This window comes from Geotrypetes seraphini, chromosome 10 (genome assembly GCF_902459505.1).
Source record: "Geotrypetes seraphini chromosome 10, aGeoSer1.1, whole genome shotgun sequence".
NCBI lineage: Eukaryota > Metazoa > Chordata > Amphibia > Gymnophiona > Dermophiidae > Geotrypetes > Geotrypetes seraphini.
This window is the reverse complement of record NC_047093.1, coordinates 20,860,179-20,886,314: the sequence shown is the minus strand read 5'-3', so window position 1 is coordinate 20,886,314 and position 26,136 is coordinate 20,860,179. Positions and strand designations below refer to the sequence as shown.

The 26,136-nt window shown below is 43.7% G+C and overlaps 1 protein-coding gene across 2 annotated transcripts in view; it reads left to right on the top strand.

Moving 5' to 3' along the window:
• Nucleotides 1-18,385, top strand: part of RAB11FIP4 (RAB11 family interacting protein 4) — a 72,012-nt gene extending 53,627 nt beyond the window's left edge. For both annotated transcript variants that reach the window (XM_033962253.1, XM_033962255.1), the window contains exons 8-13: nt 647-787; nt 5,395-5,476; nt 12,511-12,648; nt 15,070-15,228; nt 15,780-15,923; nt 17,414-18,385. In XM_033962253.1, the coding sequence (XP_033818144.1) occupies nt 647-787; nt 5,395-5,476; nt 12,511-12,648; nt 15,070-15,228; nt 15,780-15,923; nt 17,414-17,530 (781 nt within the window). In that variant the 3' untranslated portion in view covers nt 17,531-18,385. The remainder of the gene's footprint in view (nt 1-646; nt 788-5,394; nt 5,477-12,510; nt 12,649-15,069; nt 15,229-15,779; nt 15,924-17,413) is intronic.
• The last annotated feature ends 7,751 nt before the right edge of the window (nt 18,386-26,136 follow it).

Below are 26,136 nucleotides of genomic sequence, written 5' to 3'. Positions count from 1 at the left end.
GGGGGCGGGGATGGGCAGAACTGAGCAAGCCTGGGGGGCGGATCTCATCCCTACGCCTTCTCTCTGCAAGTTCCACAAGACCTCCCTTTCTCCTTCCCATCATCATCCCAGAAACTTACACCTTTCTCTCTCCTCCTCCCTAACTATGAAGAAACGAAGGGAGAGTGAGAGGTCATCTGGGGTACGGTTACCATATTTGAAGCAAACAAAATTCCTGGACACATAGCCACGCCCTGTTCCGCCCCCAACCCCCCCCCCCCCACTTCATCTCTTCATTAACACCGGGTCTGGAGGGCCTCCGAACATATGCGGACGCGTATGACGTCATCCGCGCATGCTCAGAGGCCCTTCAGACGTAGCGGGGCTTTCCAAAACCCAGACGAACTATGGGTTTGGGGACGTCCATCCGAGCACCCGGACATGTCCTCCAAAAAGAGGACATGTCTGGATTTTCACAGACATCTGGTAACCTTAATCTGGGGACTGTGGGCTAATGGTATTGGATAATTTCTGTTTCCATAAGCAGTGGTTCTCATCACTACAGCATAAATGAAATATGAATTTTCATGTGCAGTTTTTTTGTGCTTGTATGCACTGATCAGATTCCTGGAAATATTAATTATTGAAATATAATGAACCTCTGTAGAGTCCATGAATTAGAAGAGCTACTGAAAGATCAGGAAACCAGAGCGGACCAAACCCTGTATGACGAGATGAAGAGACACCGAGAAACCTTCAGCAAACTTGAGAAGGAAAAATGCGTGGAAATAGAACTGCTAAATACAAGGTGAACAAGTGAGCGTGTAACACAAGCATTATAGTGAAGTCAGTTTTCAAAGTGATTTATGCAAAGTGTTTTAGCTGTCTGGAACTTGTTTTTCAGTAGACTTTATCACACAACTGCTTAAGAGATAACCAGGCCCATAAACTCCAATATTCAATGCCAGTGCTCAAACATGGGCTGTCATTGAATATCAGGACATGAAGCCAGCACAGGCTGAATATTTACTCCTGTATTTTCAAATCGTCACATTTCCTGCAAAGTTTTACCTGCAGATAAAGGAGGTGCAAGTGACTGCACATAGTTGGCACCTGTGGCTTGTTAAGAAATGTTTCTTTGCATTATGGAAATTGCGTTCCATTAAAAAAATATTTCAACCCTACTTCTTTTAGATTATTCGTTCAGGTATTAATTTTGTCTATTCTTGATTACTATAATATCTATTTGGGATCTTACAAAACTATCCTAGGAAGACTAAGGCTAATCCAACATCCGCTTAATTTTTGGATTGAAAAACCAGGAACACGTCAGCCCTTATTACTGTCGGCTGCACTGGTTGCCAATAGAAGCTGGAATACTTTTTAAAATTTGCTTGAATTTGCTATAAATGGTTATTTGGATTAGCTCCATCTTATCTTGTCTCTCATTTTGAATTGTAAGTCTACTCGACGTTCCGATTTATTCACTTTTCCTAATCCCAAAAACTGTCGTTATAAAAAGTTTTTGTTTTTTTTTATCGATCCTTGGCCTGTCAAGCAGGTAAAGTTCATGCATGGTTAGATGATCTGATTCGACAGACTGCATCTTATTGAACTTTTAGAAAATCAATTAAGACTTATTTGTTCAAAACATTTGTTACTTGACTGACGACTATGTCATAGTTCTCACACTGTAATTGGAATATTGTATTGTGCCTTCCTAAGTGTTCGTTTTGTCACTGAAATGTTCAGTCCTCTTACTTTATGAACCGGTATAGAAAAATAAAGATGTTATTTTTCAAGCCAAAGTACACATAAACTTTCACTTTGGAACTTGGAGCAAATCCTGGTGTTTGTTTCAGCGCAGATGGCTTGAAAATTGCTCCCCCCCTCCACAACTGTTTTGCAGAACTGGCCTCAGTTCTAAGGTTTTTGACAAGGTTTCAAGGTTTATTAAATATTTGATGGATCGCTATATCGTTATACAAAGCGATGTACATTAAAATACAATCAGATAAGATAATAAAAACATACAGTTCATTAAAATAATAATAATAACATACAATAAAAACGATAGATTTTAGACAGGACCAACATCAATTGGGAGGAAAGGGAGGTTAAAGTTACATATCATAAAAAAAAGAAATACATTTAAGGAAAGAACATCAGGGAGGTATTAAAATACTTGAAACGAAAAATTAAAAAATGGGAGAATTTGTATTTTATTATTTATGTATTAAAAATTTTTTTAAAAAGATAAGTTTTAAGAGATTTCTTAAAAGAAGGAACATCTTTTTCATTTTTTATATATTCGGGCAAAGAGTTCCACACAGCTTCTTCGGTTTTTTTTCTCATTTGGCAAAAAAAAAAAAAAAGATGCCCCTCCTAAATCAGTTTGAGGAGGAGGAGAAAAGGACTGTTCCACACTGGTAGGGTTACTAGACTTCTGGATTTCCTTTTGAGGGGGTCTGGACGGCTTTCCAAAACTCGACATTTTGTCCGGGTTTTGAAAAGCTTCCAACAAATTGCCGTCGGGGCAGGAAGGCATATGCGGATTCCCTCCTGCCCGACGAGAGTAGACAGCGGAGGGCAAGGATGGGTGGAATTGAGCGGGCCTGGGGGGCGTGTCTAGGGGGGTCCGTATTTTCCATTTGGAAAATCTGGTAACCCTACATACTGGCCTATGGAAAATGATTCCTGTGCTTAACATTTTGGGGCTGATTCTATAAACGGGGCCTAAATCGAATGGCACCTAGAAAAATGGCGCCGACTGCATGTCAGTCACACTTATGCGCCATTTAAAGAATCCCAGCTAGTGGCGCCCGTGTTTATTGGAAGCTTCTATACCGCTATTAATGGCTGGGGAGTCAATTCTGCATGAGCTTCAGCAAAGGTGTTAACAGTACCTGAGCTTCAGTAATGGTGTTACAATGCATGTAAAAACTTAAGACACCTACCATGTAGCCCAGGGTTTTAAAGGCCTACATTTCAGGTGCCTAAATTTATGGAGAATCACGCTTAGCGGTGCCTAATTCACGCTCCGCCCATAGAAACACCCACTTAGGTGATAGGCACTGCTAAACGCCATGTGATAGGTGCTTATCGCCCAAATTATTTATTTTTTTAACCAGTTATTGAGGCTGTTAAGGGTATTTTGCCATTTAAGTTAGATGCCCTTTATAGAAGCAGCCCCTTTGTGTATTCTCATATTCTGTATAATGGAAATCCCAAGTAATTAGCTTTCCTGCTTACACAGAGCACATGGCCGTGCGCATTCTAAGTCATGCATTTCTCTTACAAAAGAATAGTCAGCTCTAAGAGATCTGTGTGGTAATTGACCATGCTGGCTTTCAGCTAATGAAAAAATTTTTTTTTATATATAAATAAGCATGGGAGGGCGCCTTCACTTAGGTGTCCTAAGAATTTGGCACCGAACTCTTAAATTTTTTAATCAATTATATATATATATACAGTGGTGCCTCGCATAACGAACGCCTCGCACAGCGAACGCTGCGCACAACGAACTTCTTGTCTTGATTCGTACAACGGACTTCGTTTCACACAACGAAGTCGCCCGAGCTGCATCCTTCCGCGCAGGCACTGCGCTTAACTGCCCTCTCTCACTTGTTTCCCCCGATTATCCAGCATCTAGCCCTCCCCCCCAAACACTTCCTGTTTCCAGCGAGGCGGCCCGCGTCAGAGGGGACGGGGTATCGAAGCGCGAGCGAGCTGCGGAAGTGGTGTTGGTGGTGGACGGCCTCAGGTATGAGTTAGGATGGTGGGGTGGGGAGGGGAGGCCTGAGAGCGAGCATGCGCGCACAGGGAGGAGACGGGGAGAGACGCGCTGGATTGGCAACGGTTGCTCTCTGTCGCCTCCCGGCTCCAGCGGCGTGACAGTTTTCAAACAGGCGCGTGGTTCTTTCTAAGCAGAACCACCAGCTTTAACGGCGCTGACTCCCGACTACAGCCTCCAACAGATGACTGCTTCCCATTGCATCCGGCCGCTGGCAGGTCTCGCGCGCAGCAGCCAATGGGTGCCAGCCACGAGTCGGCCAGCACCAGAGGGGGGAATCAGGAGAGATGAGCATCAGAGGGTGGAGGAGAGGCAAGGTAGAAGGAGAGAAGCAGAGAGGAGGAGAGAAGCAGAGAGAGAGAGATTGGACAAAGAGGAGGGGATGGTGAAGGAGGAAGAGAACAGAAAAGGAAAGCATAGGAGGAGCATTAGAGAGGGAGAGGAGAAGACAGTTTGCCAGCCTGAGAAACTCCCTAACCCCTTATGCTGCTGCACAGGGAAATGGGGAAAAATGACAGACAGACAGCGGGAGGGAGGGAGACAGAAAGAAAGACACAGGGGCAGTGAGAGGGACAGAAAGACAGACAGAGAAAGGGGGCCAGAGAGAGTCAGCGGGAGAAGGAAAGGGGGCTGCTTTGGGGGGGCGGAGCTACTCTCGCCGCTTCCCCGATGCTAGAAAAAAAAAAAAAATGAACAGTTAAGTCCCAGTTTTTGCAGCTGAGACTCTGCCCTCTCTCACTGTAAAATTAGACTCTACTTAGTCTGTCTTTAAATTTAAAAAATGTGTGTTGTTTTAAAAAACAATTATGTTTTTAGATGTATCTAAATAAAAATAATAACAAAAAATTTATCTTTTTTATGTCATCTTAGCATATTTTATGCTACAGAACAAATTATTTTTTTTTACATGTATTGTTATGGGAAAACGCGTTTCACATAACGAACTTTTCGCATAACAAACTTGCTCCTGGAACCAATTAAGTTCGTTGTGTGAGGCACCACTGTATATATTTAAGAGTTCGGTGCCAAATTCTTAGGACACCTAAGTGAAGGCGCCCTCCCATGCTTAAGGACGCCTAACGACGCCTATCTCAAACAGTAGGCGTGATTATGGGCGGAGAATAGGCTTGGTTGAGTAAGGCATCGTTGGGCGTTCAACAAAGGCACCGCCAAGTTAGGCAACTGAAAAGCTGACCAAATGGAGCGGAGGCTATATCTAGGACACTTATCAAATCCTACATCCGCTTAGGTGGCGCTAGGCGTGATTATATAAATGGCACCTAACGGTTGATTATAGGCGCACAGTTGTCAGTGTAGGCGCGCTTAGGCGCCCTTTATCGAATCCGTCCCTTATTGCTTAACATCCTACACACAGATAAAACTCAATATCCTCCAAGGATAAAAATGTTAGTGTGTAATTAGCAGCAACCCACAGGAAGTAAGCAAAGAGCCGGCACCATGCTAGACTACTTATAGCGTTATCAGTTTGAAGGCTTTACTTTTGCGGCTTCCTCTGGTGTCACCAGAATCCTTGCAATGTATTCTGTCGGGCTGACTTTGTGGTTCTCTGCTGTCAGTACGACCAGTCGTTCATGCCTTTCTTTCTGGTATTGTATCCATAGGGTTGAAGAACTTGAAGAGGAAAACTGTGAGCTTATAACCATGGTGGCCAAACTGAGGTCGCAATCTGAGAAATTAGATGAGGTAATGGCCTGGAATGAGAGCAAAACACACAATGCGTTTGGGGAAGACAGAGGGCAGTGGGGGTTTTCCAAATTTGTCTGTGATTTGCTAAGTAGTAATAGGGTTGCCTAATAGGACCCTGTGCAGAAAGGACAGCGCCAATCCAACAACCTTATGGAACGCCATGCCACCTCAACTCCGCCTCGAAAATTCACTCGATAAATTTAAGACTAAACTAAAAACATTCTTATTCCAAGACGCATACCATAGCGTCTAAATATTTCCTTTCCAACAGCTCGCAAAATAAACACGAACTGCTTTCAAGAAGTGATTCCCCTTCCTGGTGTTTTATCCTCCTCCCCCTTCCCTTTAATTAATTTGTATTTAATGATCTAATTGGGGTTTTTTTGTTTGTTTGTTTTCCTTTTGTAAATTTTTATTATTTAACGATCTAATTGTTAACTTCCCCTCCAGCTCATGTTCGTAATTTTAATTTGTTTATTTAATGTTCACATTTCCCCCCCTCTACAAAAATTTATTTTAACCTTTCATTTTTAGCATTGTAAACCGGCCAAGTGCACATCGATGGTCGGTATATTAAAATTAATTAAACTTGAAACTTAAACTTGAAATAAATGATGATAATAAAGTTCCAAGTTAAAAAAAAATATCTCGACCGTAGAAAGTTCATTGCCCACAGTTTCGCAAATCAGAAATGTCAGTTAAATCACTAAATTGGTGTAAATTCGGGTGTAAACATTGTGGTATAAAAGCAGAGTTAGATTATTTGCCTAATTTAATAACCAGAAAAAAAAGACTTTCAGTTTCTAAATCATTCTGGAAAAAAAAAAATTGTTTATTGTTTGCTGCAAACTCAGTGGTTTACAGACTAAAACAGAAATAAAAAAGAGAACCATAACCCAATAGGAAAGGTAAAGTAGAAATGAGAATAATAAATAACTTTATTTTTATATACCGCAGTACCACAAACAGTTTAGAGCGGTTTACAGAGGAAGAGACTGTATACAGACAACGATATTATAAAAAAAACCTTTCAAAATTACATTAACATGGTAAGATTAATCAATTTTTCTTGGAAGTACATCATGGTAGACATGGAGTCCGAGAAATTTGTCAAAGAGATGTTTTGATTGACTTCCTAAAAGTTTGGTAAGAAAGAGCGTTTGAGATAAAGTTGGTTAAACATTTATTCCATTTGCCTACTTGGAATGATGGGGCCTCTTTTACAAAATCAACTATAGAGAGCAAAAATCCACTCAACAGGAGAAGTGCACTAAACAGGAAAAAGGCCTCAGAGATGGAGCCTACGCACAGTCATAGACTGGGGAATTCAGTATAGTTTGTCAGCTCCTGGCTCCAATCATTGGCCAAAAAACTTTTTAATTGATTATTCATTTAAAACAGTTTAAATTCATTTAATTTTTTTAGATTTTTTTAGTTTTTCAATAACCTTAAAACCTTAGGTATATTTTCCCACCATTCAAAGTGTTACACATATTATTTCCATGCACTCATCCATAGAACTGAGAACAAGTGTTAAAGTTTTCAAAGTAACTACTTATCTGAAACTTTGAGAACTTCCATTAGATTCAGATAAGTAGTTGCTTTGAAAACTTTAACACTTGTTCTCAGTTCTATGGATGAGTGCATGGAAATAATATGTGTAACACTTTGAATGGTGGGAAAATATAAGAACATAAGAAGTTGCCTCCGCTGAGGCAGACCATAGGTCCATCCTGCCCAGCGGTCCGCTCCCGCGGCGGCCCATCAGGCCCATTGCCTGAGTAATGGTCTATACCTATCTATACCCCTCAATCCCTTTTTCTTCTAGGAATCTATCCAAACCTTCTTTGAAACCATTTAATGATTTCTTGTCTACAACAGCCTCTGGAAGCACGTTCCATGCAGTGTTCCCTCTAAGCGGGCGGGTGTTGTGAGCAAACTTTTTTCACTGTGAGCTAAAAATATCGGGCGCCAGCAAGTTATGAGCCAAATAAATATGTTGCTTTCTACCACAGAACTTCCTTACGTTTGTATGGAATCTATCCCCTTTCAACTTTAGAGAGTGCCCTCTCGTTCTCCCTGCCTTAGCTACTAAGTCTATTCCCTTCAGTACCTTGAATGTTTCTATCATGTCCCCTCTCAATCTCCTCTGCTCAAGGGAGAAGAGGCCCAGTTTCTCTAATCTTTCGCTGTACGGCAACTCCTCCAGCCCCTTAACCATTTTAGTTGCTCTTCTCTGGATCCTTTCGAGTAGTACCGTGTCCTTCTTAAAGTACCAGTGCTGGACGCAGTACTCCAGGTGAGGGCGTACCATGGCCCGGTACAGCAGCATGATAACCTTCTCTGTCTCTTCAGTCCAGCATCTGCCCCTTCCATTCACTGTCTGTCTTTCCCTGCCATCTCTCCTCCTGCCCCCCCCCCCACCCCCTAATTTGGTCTAGCATCCATCATCTTCCTTCTGTTCCCCTCATGGTCTGGCATCTCTATCCTTCCCTCCCCCCTGTGGTTTTTAGCATATCTCTCTTCTCATTTCCTCCACTCAGATCTGATCATTCTCTGCTCTCTCTTCCCTTTTCTTCTCTGGTCTTCCTTCTCTATTTTCTGCCTCCATCTAAATTAAATTCTTTCTTACTATTTAGTCCCGTTTCCCTCTTTTCACTGTGTCTACACACAGCTTGTCACCCCTTTCCCTCACCCCTCCATTATCTTACTATTTTCTTCCCCCTTTATTTATCTCCTCCTTCCATCCAGTATGTGTTCTTTCCCCACTTCCATTCAGCATCTGCTCTCCCTTCTCAACTGACATCCATCTGCCTTCTGCTCTCTCTCCCTTCTTCTCACTTCCATCATCTGTCCCCTTCTCTCTCTCTCTCATCTCCTCCATTCCATCATCTGCCCCTTCTCTCTCTCTCTCTCTCTCCCCCCCCCCCCAACTTCCATCATCTGCCCCCCTTCCCCTCACCTTTGTAGGTCACTTTCTTTCCCCTGAGGGTGGCTCATGTCACAGGGGAAGCTTTGGCCGAGCAGAACCGCTTGATTGACAGTGGAACTTACTTGATTGATGTCGATGCTGGGGCCCGTTGCCGTTTGAAGGAAAAAAAAAAAAGGTGGAAAAAAGGAACCTGTAAAGGCGAGAGGAAGGGAAACCTCCAGGACAGCTGCTTTTTGCCCTCCTTCAGCGGCCCAAGAGTTCAGACCAGCAGCGGCAGCTCTGTATGCTTTTAACTTCGGCACAGAGCTGCCCCTAATCAATAGTTTAGCGCGGTTTCATGAGGCAGCCTCGGGGCCTTTGATAGCCGGCCCGCTTCGATGATGCGATGTGGGCCGGCCTAGCAAAGGCCCCGAGGCTACCTTATGAAACCGCGCTAAACTATTGATTAGGGGCAGCTCTGTGCCGAAGTTAAAAGCATACACAGCTGCCGCTGCTGGTCTGGAGGTGCGGAGACAAGGCAGGAGGCAAACGCGGTGGAAGGCAGGAGTCCCGGCGAAGGCAGGAGTCCCGGCACAGCGACTGCAACAGGAAGTTGCAAGTCAGCTGACGCCGGCCTTTCGTTGCGGCGGGGACCGAATCCTTCGCGGACCGGCAAGATTTTGTTTGCGGACCGGCGGTTGAAGAACTGTGCTCTACACTGTGTGCGCTGTGACGAGAAACTTGTGCGCTGCGAGGTAATATTTTGTGCGCGTGCGCACGTCAGCGCAGCTTAGCGGGAACACAGGTTCCATGTATCCACCACCCTCTGAGTGAAAAAGAACTTCCTAGCGTTTGTTCTAAACCTGTCCCCTTTCAATTTCTCCGAGTGCCCCCTTGTACTTGTGGTGCCCCATAATTTGAAAAATCTGTCCCTGTCTACTTTTTCTATGCCCTTCAGGATCTTGAAGGTTTCTATCATGTCTCCTCTTAAGTCTCCGCTTTTCCAGGGAGAAAAGTCCCAACTGCTTCAATCTGTCGGTATAAGGGAGATTTTCCATTCCCTTTATCAGTTTAGTTGCTCTTCTTTGTACTCCCTCAAGTACCGCCATGTCCTTTTTGAGGTATGGCGACCAGTACTGGACACAGTACTCCAGATGCGGCCGCACCATTGCATGATACAGCGACATGATGACTTCCTTCGTCCTGGTCGTAATGCCCTTCTTAATGATACCCAACATTCTGTTTGCTTTCCTTGAGGCCGTGGCGCATTGCGCCGATGCCTTCAGTGTCGCGTCTACCATCACTCCCAGGTCTCTCTCCAGGTTACTGACCCCTAGTGGTGGTCCTCCCATTTTGTTTTAAGGTTATTGAAAAACTAAAAAATCTAAAAAAGTTAAATGAATTTAAACTGTTTTAAATGAATAATCAATTAAAAAGTTTTTTGGCCAATGATTGGAGTCAGGAGCTGACAAACTACGCTGACTTCCCCAGTCTATGACTGTGCGTAGGCTCCATCTCTGAGGCCTTTTTCCTGTTTAGTGCACTTCTCCTGTTGAGTGGATTTTTGCTATCTATAGTTGATATTGTATTTCATACCACTCGGGGCATATATATATATATAATTTACAGCCTCTTTTACAAAGCCACGCTAGCGGCTGCCCTGCGCTAACGGCCCTGAAACTCATAGAGATTTAAAGGGCTTCGGGGCTGTTGCCGTGTGGCTTTGTAAAAGAGGCAGATAGTGTTCTGTTGAGGAATCTCTTGTAAATACAGCCCTTCAAGGATGAGAATAGAAAATAAGAACTTAAAATTGCATCACTCAACAAAAATAAGGAAAAACAATAGAAATAAATAAATACAGCACAACAGTTAAAAACAATTGTTTTAAGTGTTCCTGACGTCCCTCGCCAGGAGTCTCTTGTTAAACATCTGGTTTATCTTGAAAGCAGACCAGGCGTCCATCAAGCCCCATCTGTCCCCGATTGACCCTCCAATCTCGGTTCTATACTGTAGAGCACTACTGGAAGGACTTATTTTGAGGGGGTTCTGAGTACCAGTATCTGTTACCATTGCTTGATAAAAATGACTTGGGGTCCCCAAGGATTAATAAAGAGCTCAGGTTCTACCCCAGGACTGCCCAAGTCCAGTCCTCGAGATCTACTGGCAGGCCAGGTTTTCAGGATATCCCCAATGAAGATGCATGAAAGAGATTTGCCTGCACTGCCTTCTTGGTATGCAAATCTCTCTCATGCATGTTCATTGTGGAGATCCTGAAAACCTGACCTGCCAGTAGATCTCGAGGACCGGACTTGGGCAGCCCTGTTCTACACACTCTGTGCTGCCTTTTCATGGATTCTGAGTGGTTGCAGGGAGCCCGATCTCCGCTTTTGCTAGAAAAAAATGCACTAATTATGGGTAATTTGTATAAGGAGCCAACTAGATATAGGCAGCGAGAATAGCATGTAAATGCCAGCATTCTAATCATTTATGCATATATGTAGACACCTGTGCACAATGAACAAAACCGGATCCAGCTGGAACTGCAGTAGAAGCAGAACACCACACGAAAAACAAGAGAAAAAGGCAGACAAAATGTACAAGATGCAGGCTATGTTTATTATATCGAATATTAAATTTGGTTAATTATACCACCTTTCAACAAACCAAGGGACCCGACACGATCCGCGTTTCAGTTAACACGCCTTCTTCAGGAGTCCAAGGTTGATAAGGTTTTGAATTGAGCCACAACTCAAATAGATAATAAACATAAACCTGTACAAATCTAGGGTAATCGCTTGCTTTGTTGCAAGTTTATGCTGAGTTCGTCGGCTAGCGATTACCCTAGATTTGTACAGGTTTATGGTCCCTTGGTTTGTTGAAAGGTGACACCTGTGCACATACATTTGAATTTAATGCGCTGTCTTATATAACCACTAAATCTCCCAAAAGATTTGAAGCGGTTTACAAAACAATGAAATTGACTTAAGTAATGGCCAAAAATCTAATCAGTTACTTTGAATTTCCCTCTCTGTCCCAATGGGCTCACAACCTAACTATAGTACCTATGAAAGAAATAATTATTTACATTTACCTATATAAAGAGAGGGAAGAGGGAAAAGATAATACAATAAATTAAATACTATAGGTACCTAGGTATAGATATAAATTTGATACTATAGGTGCATAAAGGGCTCAACAAAGGGAAAACGTCAATATCAAAGAACTCCAAAGAAAAATCCTAATAATAAAAGCAGGAAAACAAATAGCAAAATTAAACAAGCCCAATAAAATAAACCCCAGTCATTCTCACCACCCTCGGTCTTGGTCAACTTTTAATTCCATGTCTCCGATTGAGCCAGGCCAGCCCGGGCCGGTACCATATTCCATCTGCTCTGCTACTCTGTAAGCGCGTGCCAGTCTTTGACATACTTCACAGATTGGCATTCTCATGGGTGGTTTAGGTAGAGCATGGGCAGACCTCTCAAAATACATTTTCCCATAGGGATGCAAGTTAACTTTGCAGATTCAGAACCAATGCTAGGAAGTTCTTCTTCACCCAAAGGGTGGTAGACACCTAGAATGCGCTTCCAGAGGGTGTGATAAGACAGTACGCTATTGGGTTTCAAGAAGGGATTGGATGATTTCCTGAAGGAAAAGGGGATAGAAGGGTATAGATAGAGGATTATTATACGGGTCCTGGACCTGATGGGCCACCGCGTGAGTGGACTGCTGGGCGTGATGGACCTCCGGTCTGACCCAGCAGAGGCACTGCTTATGTTCTTACGGTCACACCAAAATGCAGCTGTAAGTAGTGAAAAATCTGGAAAGTCCATACGGTGGAATTTTGTAGATTTATTTTCTGTGAAAACAGTAAGAAAAACATAGGGCTCCTTTTTACGAAGCCGTGTTAGCGGTTTAATGCGCGTAATAGTGTGCGCTAAACTGCCGGCCGCGCTAGACGCTAACGCCAGCATTGAGCATTGTAGTGCGGGTTTAGCGCGGCGCTAAAACCGCTAACGCGGCTTCATAAAAGGAGCCCATAGTTGAAAAAGGAGGGCGGGGTTATAATGGTATAAGGGACGGGGGCCAACATTCCTGGATGCTACCTTACTCGTTCCAGGAGAGACAACGAATGTCGGATAAGCTGGAAGATACCAGTCTACGGCTGAAGGATGAGATGGATTTGTACAAGAAGATGATGGATAAACTGAGGCAGAATCGACAGCATTTTCAAAAGGAGAGGGAGGCTACGCATGAGGTGAGTGCCTTTGAGCGACGTGTTGAAGGGGAGTATATTTTCTGTGCTGGAAACTGGTAAGATTTCCCAACGACCTCCTCTAACATCAGCTGCACAACATACTCACAAGCAAGATGTAATAATACGCTGCCTTTGGCTCACTTATAAATGATTTATCTGCCCTGGAGAATAAGCAGTCAGTTGCTTCCATAAGTAGCACTATGGCTATTTATTTATTCAGTTTTCTATACCGTTCTCCCAAGAGAACTCAGAACGGTTTATATGAATTTAATCAGGTACTCAAGCATTTTTCCTTGTCTGTCCTGGTGGGCTCACAATCTATCTAATGTACATGGGGCAATGGGGGGATTAAGTGACTTTCCCAGGGTCACAAGGAGCAGTGAGGGTTTGAAATCACAACCTCAAGGTGCTGAGGCTGTAGCTTTAACCACTGAACCACTCTAGATATCCTAATGTAGAAAAAGTGAGCCAAGTAAAGGACAATGAAGCCATTGTGACATCACTGATGAGGTTGGCTCTTATTGGTGGAATGAGGCATTATGACATCACAATACCTGCTCTGGTTATCAGAGGCTGAAACTTTTCACACTATTCATTCAATTTTCTATACTGTTCTCCTAGACGTGCTCAGAATGGTTTACATGAATTTATTCAGGTCCTCAAGCATTTTTCCTTGTCTGTCCTGGTGGGCTCACAATCTATCTAATGTACATGGGGCAATGGGGGGGATTAAGTGACTTTCCCAGGGTCACAAGGAGCAGTGAGGGTTTGAAATCACAACCTCAAGGTGCTGAGGCTGTAGCTTTAACCACTGAACCACTCTAGATATCCTAATGTAGAAAAAGTGAGCCAAGTAAAGGACAATGAAGCCATTGTGACATCACTGATGAGGTTGGCTCTTATTGGTGGAATGAGGCATTATGACATCACAATACCTGCTCTGGTTATCAGAGGCTGAAACTTTTCACACTATTCATTCAATTTTCTATACTGTTTTCTCCTAGATGTGCTCAGAATGGTTTACATGAATTTATTCAGGTCCTCAAGCATTTTTTCCTGTCTGTCCTGGCGGGCTCATGTACCTGCGGCAATGACTTGTCCAGGGTCGCAAGGAGCAGTGTGGGTTTGAACCCACCACCTCAGGGTGCAGAGGCTGTGGCTTTAACCACTGCGCCACACTCTCCCCCCTATATACAGTGAATCCGTTTGGTGGGAATTGGGAACGTTTGGTAGGCTACAAAATATTATGGCACATACAAGATAGACATTTGCAAGGGTTTCAAATCCAGTGGCGCAGTGAGGGCCCAAGGCAGTGGTGCCCCTTCCCCGCACCCCTCCCCTGCCTCTTTTTAACTTTGGCACGAGCAGCCACCAACTTACTACCCGCGTCAGCTTCCTAGGCACAGGTTCCGTTGGTAGCTGCTCGCGCCCAAGTTAAAAAGGTATGGCGCCCCAAGAAAGATGACGGCCGAGGCGGACCACCCCACCCACCCTACTTTTTACTATGCCACTGTTCAAATCATATGACAAACCATAAAATTATCCTGCTTTGTTGCCTTCTGATTACCTCCCTCAAGATTGCCACTAGAATGCTTTTTATTTTCACTATCTATTCTACACGGTGGACCAAAACTAATTATACAGTATTAATTTATTATTTCTTGTTTATTGTACAGATATTGAATAGGAATTCCTTTTCTTATGTACTTGTACTGCAGATCTGCTCTGGATTGTTGCCCTGTTGTTGTTCTTGGTTGTGTTCTGGTCATGTTGCTTGACTCAATAAAGTTACAGCGTGTCCTGTGCTGGAGGAGGTGAGAGCTGAAGGCAGTTGCGGACACGACCACCGGACACTTAAGGCACAAGTTTTCCGTAAAGAATAATTCTTTATAATACCGAGGGCCTCAAAATAGTTGGTTCAAAATCTTGTCTCTTGCAGTTGATACTTTCTGCATGTTGCACTGCTTTCAGCTGTGTATAGCTGAAATTATCAGAAGCTTCTGATAATTTCAGATAATCCGCATTTTGGATTTGTTAGGTACTTACCTCATACAAAGTTGTAATTTCTTTGATAAGACATTAACTATTTTTTCTGCGGCCCTCCAAGTACCTACAAATCCAAAATGTGGCCCTGCAAAGGGTTTGAGTTGGAGACCGCTTTATAAAACATTTGCAATGTGCAAAGCCATATCAGGATCCTCTTAGGCTTCTGCGACTGGCGTCATGATGGTAGCCGGTTTGCCGTGTCTTGTGTAGAAAGAACCGAAGTTTCAACCACAGCATGATGGCTGAAATGTCGGTTCTTTGTACAACAGACGCTGCAAGACTCGGAAACCTGCTACAACCATATCGGGATATTAATATTGGCTCACTTGAATATCCCGGGGTTGACTCTACATTGTCTGTCCCTTTTCTCAATAGCTTATTGAGGACTTGCGAAAAGAATTGGAACATCTGCAGTTATATAAGTTGGACTGTGAACGTCCCGGACGGGGAAGGAGCTCTTGCACCAGTGTGAGTGAGTTTAATGCAAGAACGAGAGAAATGGAACTGGAGCAGGAAATCAAGCGGCTGAAGCTGGTAAGGGATTCTTTATTCTCGAGCACACCCGTAACCCATATAAGGGTCTTTGTCTCCAGACAGGACCAGGTTGGGTCCATATAAGAAGGCTGATAGAGATGTGTTTTACATGCACAGAATATGATGGAAGCATCTCCTTCTCTGGCCTGAAATACTGTGACTTGATGGGTGCTTTAAAATTGAATTAAATAGGGCCAGTCTTCTTGGCTCATACCACAGTGCTGTGTAGAGGGCGACCAAGAGGGGTTTTGGGGTGGTTTTTTTTTGTTTGTTTTGGCTGAAAAACAAATGCAATGGCCTCAGGAACCATAAGTTTGAGTATCTCTTTTCAAGGTCAAAAGCACTAAAGAGATGACATGCTCAATCATTAGGAAATAAAGTAGAATGTTATATGTTGGATAACCAGGATGGCACAAAATAACAATATCAGTTACCTTTCAGTAGATTTTGTATGCTACAGAATGGTAAGAGTTTGGGGGAGGATAATATGACCTGTAAAGACTTTGGACAATAGGCAGCAGTTACATAAAGATTTCCTTATATTTGAACAGGAGAATCAGAAACTTCGGGACCAAAATGATGACCTCAATGGACAAATCCTAAGTCTTAGCCTTTACGAAGCAAAGAATCTTTTTGCCACACAGACAAAGGCACAGTCTCTAGCTGCAGAAATCGACTCTGCGTCAAGGGATGAGGTAAGAGAACTGCTTGCAAACGTTATCAAAGGGCGTGCCATAAACTCACTCTATGTGCCTGTGCCTTTCCTGATGCTTGGAAAATCTCCTACCCAGTAACTCCTGCCAGCCAGCTCCTGTTTAAGCCCGTTACATTATCGGGTGCTAGAATATGTCTGTCTGTCTTTCTTTCTTACTTTCTGTGTCTCTCCCTGCCCCTGTCTCTCTCTTCCTTTCTTTCTGTCTTTCTCCCTCCCGCTGTCTGTCCTTCTTTCTTTCTGGTTCTCTCTCTGGCACCCTGTCTGTCTGTCTTTCTTTCTTTCTGTCTCTCTCCCTGCCTGGTGTCTTTCTGTGTGTCTGTCTTTCGTTGTAATGCGCTGCCTGCCTGCCTACCTGCCTGTCTCTCCATGGCCCCCTTCTGTCTCCCCTCCCCAAAGCAAACCAAGATTGATCCCAGGCCCTCTTTCCCTCTCCATCCCCTCCACTTCCCTGTGCAGCAGCAGCATTTCCCCCCCACACACACACACACAAACTACCCTGTGCAGCAGCAGCATTTCCTGACCTTCCCTGTGCAGAATCAGCATTTTCCCCCACACAGCAGCATTTCCCCCCCACATACTCTTCCCTGTGCAGCAGCAGCATTTCCCACCCTTCTCTGTGTAACAGCAGCATTTCCTGGCCATCCCTGTGCAGAAGCAGCATTTCTCCCCCCACACACACACACACTTCCCTGTGCAGAAGCAGCATTTCCCGCCGCCCCCTTCCCAGCCGCCGCTTTTAAATTGTGAGAAAAGCGCTGCATCGCGCTACTGCTGGCTTCGGCGTCTTCTATCCACTGCGGCCAACCCTAGCGGAAACAGGAAGTAGAGAGGGCGGGCCACAGTGGACAGAAGACGGCAAAGCCAGCGTTAGCGCGGTGCAGCTCTTTTCTCAATTTAAACGCGGGTGAGCCGGCGAGAAGGAGGAGGCTTTGGCGGTGGTGGTTTTGGCGGTGAGTGAGGGTGGGAGGGGGGAGTTGCCGGCTGTGCTGTGCTGTGCTTTCCCGATTTGTCTGGCCGCCGCATACGCACTCTGACCACGGACCTACGGATCACAGATCAGGGATCACAGATCATGCAGGTCTGAGTGCGCATGCGCGGCTAGCGTTTTATTATATAGGATATAGCGCCCTTTAGAATGGTGCTTAATGTGATTCCACAAAGGGTGTGTACCTTTTATAGAACTGCGCTTAGTGCCTGTGTGCATCGCCTAATTTGGGTGCACCCATTTAGGAAAGCTAAAAACCAGGCCTAAATGCCTTTACCTAAGTTGTGCGTACATCGGGCGTATTCAATAACAGTGCACATAACTTTTAGAAATGCCCCACAATGTCCCCTTGGCCATGTCTCCATTATAAATACTGTATGTTTTTGAATTATCCCTAGTGTCTGAGTTCTAAATCTTTGAAGCTCCCTAGTGGGTTCATTTATGGATATTTGATCTTCATTCGTCCTTTTTTTAAATAATTTTAGCTTATGGAAGCCCTTAAAGAACAGGAAGAGATAAATTACCGACTTCGCCAGTACATGGACAAGATTATTCTAGCAATCCTGGACCATAATCCATCAATATTGGAGATTAAAAATTAAGAGGTCTCCGAAAGCAAAAGCGGAAGAGAGCGGAAACGGCCCCAGTCACACGCCATTGGATCTGAAAGTCACCTTGTCATATACAGATATGTACACAGCAAATACAGCGTGCGAGTGTGCATGAGTATGAGTGTGTACAGGTACCTGTGTGTTTAGATTCTGTGTGATGTGTTCGGGTTGTTTTTTTTGGTTTTTTTTTTTGCAAAACATGCAATTTGCTTTCAGTCAACTTTACATGCACTTTTAATATTTATAAAAAAAAAAAAATTGTAATAATTACAACTCCTATGCTAAAGACGATGATTAGAACTGAACTGTGAATAAGACTGGAACGTGATGCTACTGGAAATCACTCTACCTCTCTTTAGAAGGGGAAAAAAAAAAAGACAAGAGATGTCTTGGCCAGTGACACCCACCCAACATGAACAATTTTCAGTTTTCCAACGATGAGGGCTCCTGATGATCACTTAAAGGCTCAACTCAGCTTTTCAGGAACTGTTAACAAGCATGACGTGTGGGGGGGGGGAGGGGGAAGGAGAGGAGAGATTCACATGACACGCACAACTGCGTTCTGCCCCATCCATCAAACTGCAATTGTGCCAGTGTAGAAACTGCTCTGTCTGACTGACCATTTTGGTTTTATCCAGCCGAACATAATTGAGGTGTGCAGGCCCTAGAGAATGAATTGGTCTCTGTGAGCTGCTGTGTTACTCGGTAATGGCAAATAGATAAGCTAGACCAGAGAAAGCAGTCAAGAAGTGGATAACCTTTAATACAAGAATGCCTTTTGGACGATCTCGGTAGCTTCATCAGCTGAAAGTGTTGGGGAATATCTAAATACATTACCTACTGTGATTGAAGTGATCATTGTTTTATCTGAATGCACTAAGGATATAGACACTGATTGTATCCAAAATAGATAACATACCTACATATATGAGGTGATAGGACAGAGTACAATATTGGGTTTCAAAAAGGGATTGGATGACTTCCTGAAGGTGAAGGGGATTGAAGGATACAGATAGAGAGGTAACTATACAGGACACTAAATGAATAGGGAATACACGATTTAGGTAAAGGATCACTTACAGATCATGGACCTGGGGGGGCCGCGGCGGGAGCGGACTGCTGGGCACGATGGACCCCTGGTCTGACCTGGCAGAGACAATGCTTATGTTCTTATATGGAAAAAAAATGTGTTATGAATATATATTTTCCCCCTGCTTATTTTTTCATCAGATGCAGTGTTTACTAATATGGGAAAAAATAGATATGATAAAAAACGGGAAAAGAAATAAGAAAATGAAATGGTAGGCACTGCACTGGAGACTAAGGGCTCCTTTTACGAAGACGCGTTAGCGGTTTAATGCGTGTAATAGCGCTTCCTCAACCTCCGGCCGCGTTAGCCGCTACCGCCTCCTCTTGAGCAGGCGGTAGTTTTTTGGCTAGCGCGCAATTAAAAGTTGTGCGTGCTGAAGCCGCAAAACGCGGCTTCGTAAAAGGAGCCCTAAGGCCCTGATTCTGGAAACGGTGCCCGTCGCGTGTCAGTCACCAGCAGGTGCTGCGTCCAGAGTCGCATCTTTTTTTTTTTTTTTTTTTAACACAGGCACCTTAGATGTAAGCCGTCATTATAAAGGCCTACTTTTAAGGTGAATGTCTCATGCCTACGAAGGCGCTGAAGGCCACTTCTGGCACAAACCACGCCCACGCTGACCTTAGGTGTCTGTAGGCATCCCTATGCGCCTCCGTAGGCGTGGGACAGGCACCTAAGAATGGCGCCTGCAACAAAGTTTAGATAAAGTGCGATCCAATTGATTTGTTAGACAGCGGTGGGACGCCATTTTGAGAATTTGGCCCTAAGGTCCTGATTCTATAAATGACAGCTAACTCCGTTGAGTACAATTGTTAATCATCCACTAGGCGCCATTTATAGGCTCATGTCTAGCAGCGCCTAAGCAGTCTTGAAACCTTAGGCGCACTCCCATTTAGGCCAGAGTTTTCTTGGCCTAAATGAGCGCGCCTAAGTTAGTTAGATTATGAGCCCTCTAAGGCAGACAGGTAAAATGCTTGTGTACCCGATTGTAAACCACTTAGATAACCTTGATAGGTGTATATAAATACCTAATAACCCCCCCTTTTAGAAAATTGCGATAGATTTTTTTTTTATAGTGCAGCTCTGGCCCGCTGAATGCTCGGCACTGCTCCCAATGCTCATAGGAACTCTGAGCGTTGGGAGCAGCGTAGAGCTTTCAGCAAGCCGGCCTGCGCTAAAAACTATCAGGGTTTTGTAAAAGGGGAGGGGGGGAATAAGTCAAAACATGCCCAAAATCCGCCCCTAACCATGCCTACTTACTGGTAGGCTTCTTGGTGCAGATGCGTACCTTGAAATGGTAGATGCCTACCAGCTAATTAATTATTTTAATGGATTTTAATGGCGCTTTCAATTATCAGCGCTGATAAAGAAAATTAAATTAAGCACCTAATTTTAGGCGCCTTTTATAGAATCAGGGTCTAAATATACACTTTTTAACAGTCGCACAAAGAAAAAGCTGACTATTTGCAAACATATTTAAGTCCTTTCTTAGCTAAAACCTTTTGCTGACCTTTAAATACTTCAGACCACTTACTGCAGTGTGACATTTCCCCGTAGATTAAATTTTTTCCAAAGTTCTTTAAAAAAAAAAAAAAAAAAAATAGCAAATCACTTCTTTCTGGTTGGTAGATATTCCACTTGGACGACATTAGTGACTTTATAAGAGCTCAAAACAAATTCTCTCAGTATCGTAGTTTATACAAGTCTGTATTTAAGCAGCTGGTTAACTTGACCGTGATGTTTGCATTTAATAATTTCCTTACATATATTTAAATATACATAGTAATAATCTTGATGTTTTTCAGTGTCACACATGGGGAAAGTTGTTTCAGTTACATAAACACTAATTTCTCTGTGGGTGTACTATATACAGTTCATGTGTGGGCTTCAACTCTTAAACTATTGAGTGCATATAGTGTACATCAGCCACAGGTATATAACCATGTCCAGTTATCCTTAGCACATGCAGAAGCTTCAGGTCCTGAGTTGTCAAAATGTCTCCATTCATTAAAAAAAAAATGCACAAGTCTGGTTATAGAGAAAGTAAATTTATTAATTCATACAGTTTTCTATACCATTCTACCAGTGGAGCTCAGAACAGTTTACATGAATTTATTCAGGTCCTCAAGCATTTTCCCTGTCTGTCCCGATGGGCTCACAATCTATCTAATGTACCTGGGGCAATAGGCGGATTAAGTGATTTGCCCAGGGTCACAAGGAGCAGAGGGGGTTTGAACCCACAACCTCAGGGTGCTGAGGCTGTAGCTTTAACCACTGCTCCACTCTAGAAATCAAAATGTAGCAAAAGAGATCCAAGTGAAGGACAATCCAGCCTTTGTGACATCACTGATGAGGTTGGCTCTTATTGGTGGAATGAGGCATTATGACATCACAATACCTGCTCTAGTGATCAGAGGCTGAATATTTTCACATGATTTATTTATTCGGTTTTCCCAGGGGAGCTCAGAATGGTTTACATGAATTTATTCAGGTCCTCAAGTATTTTTCCCCGTCTGTCGCGGTGGGCTCACAATCTATCTAATGTACCTGGGGCAATGGGAGGATTAAGTGACATGCCCAGGGTCACAAGGAGGAGCGTGGGTTTGAACCTGCAACCTCTGAGTACTGAGGCTGTAGCTTTGACCGTTGTGCCACACTCTGCTCTCCCCCATTCATAAAGAACGCACAATTCTGGTTAGAGCGAAGTTAGCTTTATAACAGTCCACATAACTTGTAGATCATGCATGCACATAGTTGCAGTTCATACTTTCCCTTTTGAAAATTACACCATGGAAAGTATGTGGATACCTGTAAAAAAGAAATAAATTTCCCTAGAGTGCAATTCATTGAAAATATAGCCGATTGCACAGTGTCCAAGTTTTTTATTTAATTTTAATATTTATATACCCCAAGGGGATCCTAAATGGTTTACTTTGAATGGTAATCAGGTACCATAAGTATTATACTTAACTATGGTACCTACTACTACTGCTATTAATTATTTCTAAAGTGCTACTAGCTGTATGCAGTTCTGTACAGAGTCACAAAGGAAATAGTCCCTGCTTGAATGAGCTTACAATCTAAACAATGAAGACAGACAAACAGGATGCAAGGTAGGGGTTACAGTTATAAGGGATGGTTAAACTGCTGGATAGGGTGGGGAGCAGAGGAAAGTAGAGGTTATGAGTTGAAGGCTGTTTCAAAAAGGTGGGGTTTCAGCCTATCTTTGACCAAGGGAAGGGATGGACTCGGGTGGTTTATTCTAGGCATACAGGGCGGCAAGATGAAAAGGAACAAAGTCTGGAATTGGAAATAGAAGGAGTATTATACAGATAAAAGCAATTTGTCTGAGGAATGGAGTTCTCAGGGAGAGTAAAGGAGAGATACTGAGAGATACCTGGGGGCAATGGAGGATTACGTGACTTCCCCAGGATTGAAGCTGCAACCAGACAGCAGCTCTAACCACTAGGCCACACCGTCAAGTGTGTGGCTTGATGCAATTGAAATATAAAACACAATCGTAGGCAGATCCTCCAGATATTCAGCCAGCAGGCCCTGTCAAGGCTTCAGCATTAAATATCTTTTTTATTTGAGACGGGCGTTGGAGCTGTTACCGCTGTGGCTAGCACTTAAAAACTGTGCTACGGTAAAAGGTGGGGATAATATCTAAATGCCGGTTTATGTGCTTCATGCACAGCGGTTCTGAAATAAGCAGCATCATATTTCAAGGGCTCCAGCCAGTCTCTTCCCCCCCCCCCCCCCCCCCGTTGCAAATAACAGAAGCTCAGCCGGGTTTGGACATTGGGGAAGCAGACACTGCAAATCTAGAGGTGCCAGGGCATGTAGGTTTTATAAAACAGCAGAGGCGCTGCCATTTCCATTGGACGTCCATTTGGGAGGAGGGGCCAAACAGGAAGTGGGGTGGAGGGGGCGGAACCAGCTGGACTTTCAGAGATCAGCAATAGGGATTCCAAGACTCCCCCCCCCCCCATGCCACTCTTCTGTTGTTATATTGCCTTTGCTGTCGCCGCCCTGGAGGTCCCACAAAGATACGCAGCAGCGATTGTAGAGAGGGTAGGAGGAGGATGGAGGCAGGGACACAAGAAGGTTTGCCAAGGGCGAATCATATTATTGCACCGCCCTGGAGGCACCGAAGCTGATAGTAATTTAAGGGTGAGAGGCAGCTGGGGCAGTGGTGCCCCACCCCCGCCCGCTCCTTCCCTTCCCCCGCACCTGTTTAACATTCTCAGTGTGAGCAGCCACCCAACCTGCTTCTCTTGCCAGCGGCCGCTCTTCCTCTGACTTCACTTCCTAGGCACGGGTCCAGGAAGTGACATCAGAGGAAGAGCTGACATTGGCGCCAACACCAGGTTGGGGGTTGCTGCTTGTGCCACGAACGTTAAAGGGGTGCGGGCGAAGGGAAAGGGTGGAGAGGAGGGTAGGTGCTGTTGCCCCTACCAAAATGGCACCTGGGGTGGACTGACCCCCCCCCCTTACTACCCCACTGTTTCTACCCAGGAATACCCTGATAGGAATAGATTTGTTCAGTATGACAGAAGAGGAGGCTCAAGGTTATAGCACCAGGCTCGCAATCAGAAAAGCCAGGTTCAAGGCCCTGCTGCTGCTCCATGTTAGGCAAGTCACTTAACCCCAGGTACAAACAGTAGCTTATGAGCCCTCCAGGGGCAAGGAAATGCCTAACATACCTGAATGTAAGTCACTTGGAGTTATTACTAAAAAAAAAAAAAAAAGTGTGGCTAAATCCAGCAAATCAGTGGCAGAGCAAGGGTGAGTACTGCTCCTCCCTGCCGCACGCACTCCTCTTTCCTGTCCCTGTGCCTCTCCTGGCTGCTCTTCCTGTGATGTCACTTCCTTGGCACAGGACCCAGAAGTGACATCAGAGAGAGCCGATGCAAGCAGCAAGTTCGATATGATGCTCGCGCCAGGAAAATGAAAGAGGTACAAGGGAAGGGGCCCATGCGCATGGAAGGGTAGGTCGGGAAGGAGCATAGGGTGGTGCACCCAGAGTAGACCGCCCCTCCCCCCCTTACTATGCCACTGCAGCAAAGACATAAACTTCAAGCCCCAAAGACAAGGAGTAACATGAATAGAGGTTACACAGATCCAGGATTTTAGGGAAAAGATGGGGGCCAAAGTAAAGAAAAACACTTGAATTCTGAATAATTTTAAACTTCAGCCTTACCTTTAGGCAAAACTGAAATCTTCACAATTCAGCCTCCCGCATCCGATGTTTAGTAATAAAAAATAAAAAAAAACAATGCCAAACTCATAAAAACACAAAATACAGGAGCAATGCACAAAACAGCAAGACCTTCCTGGGGACATATAGAGTCCACTGCTGTTCCTGGTACATTATAGTTGCCTCTCTCCTTGAGGTTGTACTGAAAACATGATACCCTACTTCAAGGAATTTGTATTAATGCATTTTTGGAGGTGCCGAAAGCACCCCAGAATTCACTCGGACGTCTTGAGTACCCTATTACCCTAAGAATATTGCAGTAGCAGGAGAGTGTGTAGCAAATTGGGACCAGCTGACCTGCAGTGGTGTGGGTTAGGGAAAACTGGTTTGGGCCAAGTTTTCGGTGTGAAGAATGCATCTGAACACATCTGTGGTTCTCATCCAACTCGGCACGCTCTACCTGCTCCTTTCCTCTGTGCTACAGAAATGTCAGACCCACAATCGTTTCAAAGACCGAACACTGGAAATGGGAGAAGTGACAAATCTAATGATAAGATCAAATCCTACGTTGAGGCCTAAGAAAAGAATTGACTACTGTTTTTTTTTAATTTTCCACAATCAATAGACATTTTAGAAATTGTGTGTGTAAACAGAGAGCTATAAATACTTAAGTCACATTCCTTGTTTACTGCAAATGCCTCTGACCTGATCGTGGAACGACTGGTCTCCTTGGAGAAGTCCAGCAGAACATTGGGCCAAGTTAGGCTTGGATGTGTGAGCTAAATAACCAGAAAGCAATTATCTTGTTCAGGTCTACTAGAGAAAGCAAGTGTTAGATTTTCATTTAGAGGTCAATGGTGCAGATGTTTCCTGGTTGAGAAAATTAAAAAGCCAGAAAACACGTTTCTTTCCAAGACACTTGAAATCCTAGTGGACACAAGAACCATCACTCAAGCTGCCAGTATAAGTGTGTGCACAATTACTTTCCACAATTTACTGAACCACGGAAGCAGTTTTTAATGTATGCCTGCGCGCTGAATGGAGTTCCTGCGAGGGGGAGAGTGTGATGCAGTGGTTAAAGCTACAGCATCGGTACCCTGAGGTGGTGGGTTCAAACCCACACTGCTCCTTGTGACCCTGGGCAAGTCACTTAATCCCCCCATTGCCCCAGGTACATTAGATAGATTGTGAGTCCACTGGGACAGACAGGGAAGAATATTTTAGTACCTGAATAAATTCATGTAAACCATTCTGAACTCCCCTGGGAGAACAGGATAGACAGTTAATTAAATAAATAAATACATGAGCAGCAAAGCGCATTTAGCGTGCCAGCCTGCACTAAAAACTGCTTCCACGGTTTTGTAAAAGTGTGTGTGTGTGGGGGGGTAAGTTAATTATTGTCATGAGTATAAAATGTGAATGGTTGGCTCTTCATAACCTGTACACCGTCATTCTCATTCTGATCCCCTTTTAATATCCTCCAAGGCCGTAAAAGCTGCACCTACAGTATGTTTAAATACTGATGTATTTAAAGAATCATTATGAACTTTTGTGGCAGAGATATAATTTTTTTTGTTTTGTTTCATTGCACAGCTTGTACTTATATTTTGCATGAGTGTAGCTTTCCGGTCTTTGTGTGCCTTTATTAAAGTGTGTTACAACTGTACAGGATTTCACCTTTAAACCTGCTATTTTTCAGCACCTTTTTATATGCATTTTTTTTCATCGAAACTCCGTCCCTGCATTTTTCATAAATTGTAAATGAATGTGTACATAAAATAGATCAGATTTGTATTTCATGTGCCACAAAGCTGTGCTAAAAAAAAAATAGCCGTTTCATTTTATACACGTTTACTTGCTATTGGAAAAAAAATTTGTTTTATTTGGAGGAATGTTAGGAACATGCCATAATGTGTTTTAGCAAATTAAAAAAAGGGAAGTTGTTTTATCTTGTACTTTGGAACCATTGTGCTTAAGATGGCGTCTTTTGTATTAGCATCTTCACATTTGGGGGAAAAAAAAGTTCTCTATCTTGATTGTTTTCATGTAACTGATTATTTATTATAAGAGATGTGATGATGTACAGTATCTTGCTGTGTGTCTGTTTTTGTGAGCTGCACACGATCTCTTGAATGAATCACAGCAGTCATTAAAAAGGTAGTGGGTTGGTGAAAACAGAGGTGGTCAACGCCACCTCAAGCTACCTCTTTCCAAGTTGGTTCAGGTGACATTTTGAGGTCAGTATTCAAACAGGAGTTTGTGCCATGCTGGACTGGAGCTGCTGGCATTATTCGTGGACATAGCCTGGCATTG